The following is a 5,000-nucleotide window of genomic DNA, read 5'->3' on the forward strand; positions in this document are numbered from 1 at the left end:
TCCTTTACGGATCACCTGGAGGACACAACCTCATCAGCTCAGGAAAAACACACCAATCAGAATGCTGCAGAAATACTATCTTAGATAGAATACACCAATCAGACAATCAACAGAGATAATCTGGAAGGGTCCTTGTCATTGCTAGCCTCCCTCCCCCCAGAGCATACACAGGATGTGTTTGTAGGGATGTGTGTGTGTGGAAACGTGTGGGTGCATATATTTGATGTGTGTGTGTCACCTTTATCTGTCCCTTGTCACAGGGTTCGCTGCAGACTGATTTGATAATGGTGTCCTTGCTGGCCCAGATTTCATCGTCATCGATCTTCAGCCCACTGTTGTCCCAGCTCCCTACGTTAATATAGTCATAGTAGTCCTTGCCCATCTTCTTAAAGTTCATGATCTCATATCTGACACACACACACACACACACACACACACAGTGAGTCAGTGCCTCTGAATCTATTGATACATACATACTAAGGTACAGAGATACACGGTATATCTAAAAGTATGTGGGTTAAGGTTAGTATGTGGGTTAAGGTTCGTATGTGGGTTAAGGTTAGTATGTGGGTTAAGGTTAGTATGTGGGTTAAGGTTCGTATGTGGGTTAAGGTTCGTATGTGGGTTAAGGTTAGTATGTGGGTTAAGGTTAGTATGTGGGTTAAGGTTAGTATGTGGGTTAAGGTTAGTATGTGGGTTAAGGTTAGTATGTGGGTTAAGGTTCGTATGTGGGTTAAGGTTCGTATGTGGGTTAAGGTTAGTATGTGGGTTAAGGTTAGTAATAATAATAATAATATATGCCATTTAGCAGACGCTTTTATCCAAAGCGACTTACAGTCATGTGTGCATACATTCTACGTATGGGTGGTCCCGGGGATCGAAACCACTACCCTGGCGTTACAAGCGCCATGCTCTACCAACTGAGCTACAGAAGGACCACTGTTAGTATGTGGGTTAAGGTTAGTATGTGGGTTAAGGTTAGTATGTGGGTTAAGGTTAGTATGTGGGTTAAGGTTAGTATGTGGGTTAAGGTTAGTATGTGGGTTAAGGTTAGTATGTGGGTTAAGGTTAGTATGTGGGTTAAGGTTAGCCCAACCCTTCAAATGAGTGGATTTGGCTACTTCGTCGACACCGGTTGCTGACAGGTGTATAAAATCGAGCACACAGCCATGCAATCTCCATAGACAATCATTGGCAATAGAATGGTCTTACTGCCACTGACTTTCAGTGTGGCACCGTCATAGGATGCCACCTTTCCAACAAGTCCGTTCGGAAATGTGTAGAAGCAGCAACGGCTCAGCCGCGAAGTGGTAGGCCACACAAGCTCACATTACGGGACCGCAGAGTGCTGAATCGCGCAGTGAGTAAAAATGGTTTGTCCTCAGTTGCAACACTCACTACCGAGTTTCAAACTGCCTCTGGAAGCAACGTCAGCACAAGAACTGTTCATCAGAAGCTTCATGAAATGGGTTTCCATGACCTGGCAGCCACACACAAGCCTAAGATCACAATGCTCAATGCCAAGCATTGGCTGGAGTGGTGTAAAGCTCCCATTGGACTCTGGAGCAGTGGAAACACTTTCTCTGGAGTGATGAATAACGCTTCACCATCTGGCAGTCCAACGGAAAAATCTGGGTTTGGCGGATGCAAAGAGAACACTACCTGCCCCAATGCATAGTGCCAACTGTAAAGTTTGGTGGAGAAGGAATAATGTTTTTCATGGTTCGGGCCCCTTAGTTCCAGTGAAGGGAAATCTTAATGCTTCAGCATACAATGACATTATAGATTATTCTGTGCTTCCAATTTTGTGTCAACAGTTTGGGGAAGGCCCTTTCCTGCTTCCGCATGACAATGCCCCGTGCACAATGCAAGGTCCATACAATAAATGATTTGTCGAGATCGGTGTGGAAGAACTTGACTAGCCTGCATAGAGCCCTGACCTCAACCCAATCAAACAGCTTTGGGATTAATTGGAACACCGAATGCGAGCCAGGCCTAATCTCCCAACATCAGTGCCCGACCTCACTATTACTCATGTGGCTGAATGGAAGCAAGTCCCCCACAACAATGTTCCAACATCTAGTGGAAAACCTTCCCAGAAGAGTGGAGGCTGTTATAGCAGCAAAGGGAGGACCAACTTCATATTAATGCCCATGATTTTGTAATGAGATGTTCGAATTGCATGTGTCCACATACTTTTGGTCATGTAGTGTACATGGGATGAAATCATCACAGCCAGTGTCCTATTGAGACACACACACGCACACACACACACACACACGCACACACACACACACACACACACACACACACACACACACACACACACACACACACACACACACACACACACACACACACACACACACACACGCACACACACACACACGCACGCACACGCACACACATACGCACACATAAACAAACAAACATATACACACACACACACAAACATACACACAAACATATACACACACACACACACACACATATACACACACACACACAAACATATACACACACACACACACACATATACACACACACACGCACAAACACACACACAAACATGCATACACACATACACGCACCGGCCAGGTGAGTCTCCGTTCTCGTCAAACAGGATTCCCTCTCCAGACACGCCTGTGAAGTTGGTCTTCATCAGGAAGTCCAGCAGTGTAGCGCCATCTATTGGTCTCATTGCGTCACACAGTCCCTGGATCACAATCATCATCATCATCATCATCATCATCATCACCATTATCACTATCATCATCATCAACATTATCATCCTCTTCATCCTCACCATCCTCATCATCCTCACCATCCTATATCAACAATAATAGTGACAGTAGGTTGTGTTTATTCCAGTCCAGTAGCACCCACCTGATAGCCTGGGCACAGTGAGCGCTGCATGTTATGGAGCCCATAGGCCATGGAGTAGATGGCATTGATCACAAAACCCATCTTAGTGTCCTGGGCATACTGCTGTCGCAATGACTCCCGCTCTGGGAGAGAACCAGAGAGGAGAAAGACAGAAAAAGAGAGGATGGGAAGATGGAGGGAGGGAGGGGGTGATGTAGGGAGAAGGATAAGGATGGAGGGAGGGGGTGATGTAGGGAGAAGGATAAGGATGGAGGGAGGGGGTGATGTAGGGAGAAGGATAAGGATGGAGGGAGGGAGGGGGTGATGTAGGGAGAAGGATAAGGATGAAGGGAGGGAGGGGGTGATGTAGGGAGAAGGATAAGGATGGAGGGAGGGAGGGGGTGATGTAGGGAGAAGGATAAGGATGGAGGGAGGGAGGGAGGGAGGGGGTGATGTAGGGAGAAGGATAAGGATGGAGGGAGGGAGGGAGGGGGTGATGTAGGGAGAAGGATAAGGATGGAGGGAGGGTGGGGGTGATGTAGGGAGAAGGATAAGGATGGAGGGAGGGAGGGGGGGTTGATGTAGGGAGAAGGATAAGGATGAAGGGAGGGAGGGGGTGATGTAGGGAGAAGGATAAGGATGGAGGGAGGGAGGGGGTGATGTAGGGAGAAGGATAAGATAGGAGGGAGGGAGGGAGGGGGTGATGTAGGGAGAAGGATAAGGATGGAGGGAGGGGGTGATGTAGGGAGAAGGATAAGGATGGAGGGAGGGAGGGGGTGATGTAGGGAGAAGGATAAGGATGGAGGGAGGGAGGGGGTGATGTAGGGAGAAGGATAAGGATGGAGGGAGGGGGTGATGTAGGGAGAAGGATAAGGATGGAGGGAGGGAGGGGGTGATGTAGGGAGAAGGATAAGGATGGAGGGAGGGAGGGGGTGATGTAGGGAGAAGGATAAGGATGGAGGGAGGGGGTGATGTAGGAAGAAGGATAAGGATGGAGGGAGGGAGGGGGTGATGTAGGGAGAAGGATAAGGATGGAGGGAGGGGGTGATGTAGGGAGAAGGATAAGGATGGAGGGAGGGAGGGGGTGATGTAGGGAGAAGGATAAGGATGGAGGGAGGGAGGGGGTGATGTAGGGAGAAGGATAAGGATGGAGGGAGGGAGGGGGTGATGTAGGGAGAAGGATAAGGATGGAGGGAGGGAGGGGGTGATGTAGGGAGAAGGATAAGGATGGAGGGAGGGAGGGGTGATGTAGGGAGAAGGATAAGGATGGAGGGAGGGAGGGGGTGATGTAGGGAGAAGGATAAGGATGGAGGGAGGGAGGGGGTGATGTAGGGAGAAGGATAAGGATGGAGGGAGGGAGGGGGTGATGTAGGGAGAAGGATAAGGATGGAGGGAGGGAGGGGTGATGTAGGGAGAAGGATAAGGATGAAGGGAGGGAGGGGGTGATGTAGGGAGAAGGATAAGGATGGAGGGAGGGAGGGGGTGATGTAGGGAGAAGGATAAGGATGGAGGGAGGGGGTGATGTAGGGAGAAGGATAAGGATGGAGGGAGGGAGGGAGGGGGGTGATGTAGGGAGAAGGATAATGATGGAGGGAGGGGGTGATGTAGGGAGAAGGATAAGGATGGAGGGAGGGGGTGATGTAGGGAGAAGGATAAGGATGGAGGGAGGGAGGGGGTGATGTAGGGAGAAGGATAAGGATGGAGGGAGGGAGGGGGTGATGTAGGGAGAAGGATAAGGATGGAGGGAGGGAGGGGGTGATGTAGGGAGAAGGATAAGGATGGAGGGAGGGAGGGAGGGGTGATGTAGGGAGAAGGATAAGGATGGAGGGAGGGAGGGGGTGATGTAGGGAGAAGGATAAGGATGGAGGGAGGGAGGGGGTGATGTAGGGAGAAGGATAAGGATGGAGGGAGGGAGGGGGTGATGTAGGGAGAAGGATAAGGATGGAGGGAGGGAGGGAGGGGTGATGTAGGGAGAAGGATAAGGATGAAGGGAGGGAGAGGGGGTGATGTAGGGAGAAGGATAAGGATGGAGGGAGGGAGGGGGTGATGTAGGGAGAAGGATAAGGATGGAGGGAGGGGGTGATGTAGGGAGAAGGATAAGGATGGAGGGAGGGAGGGAGGGGGTGATGTAGGGA

At 50.0% G+C, this 5,000-nt stretch overlaps 1 protein-coding gene across 2 annotated transcripts in view; it reads right to left on the reverse strand.

Annotated features, from left to right (window-relative positions):
• The window catches only part of LOC124005922 (metabotropic glutamate receptor 5-like), a 145,622-nt gene that overhangs the window by 16,555 nt on the left and 124,067 nt on the right, over positions 1-5,000 (reverse strand). For both annotated transcript variants that reach the window (XM_046315565.1, XM_046315563.1), the window contains exons 8-11: positions 2,887-3,008; positions 2,592-2,716; positions 239-407; positions 1-15 (exon numbers count right to left, since the gene is read on the reverse strand). The exon at positions 1-15 is cut by the window's left edge and continues 112 nt beyond it. In XM_046315565.1, the coding sequence (XP_046171521.1) occupies positions 1-15; positions 239-407; positions 2,592-2,716; positions 2,887-3,008 (431 nt within the window). The remainder of the gene's footprint in view (positions 16-238; positions 408-2,591; positions 2,717-2,886; positions 3,009-5,000) is intronic.

The sequence above is a fragment of the Oncorhynchus gorbuscha genome, linkage group LG19 (assembly GCF_021184085.1).
Source record: "Oncorhynchus gorbuscha isolate QuinsamMale2020 ecotype Even-year linkage group LG19, OgorEven_v1.0, whole genome shotgun sequence".
In the NCBI taxonomy this organism is placed as follows: Eukaryota; Metazoa; Chordata; class Actinopteri; order Salmoniformes; family Salmonidae; genus Oncorhynchus; species Oncorhynchus gorbuscha.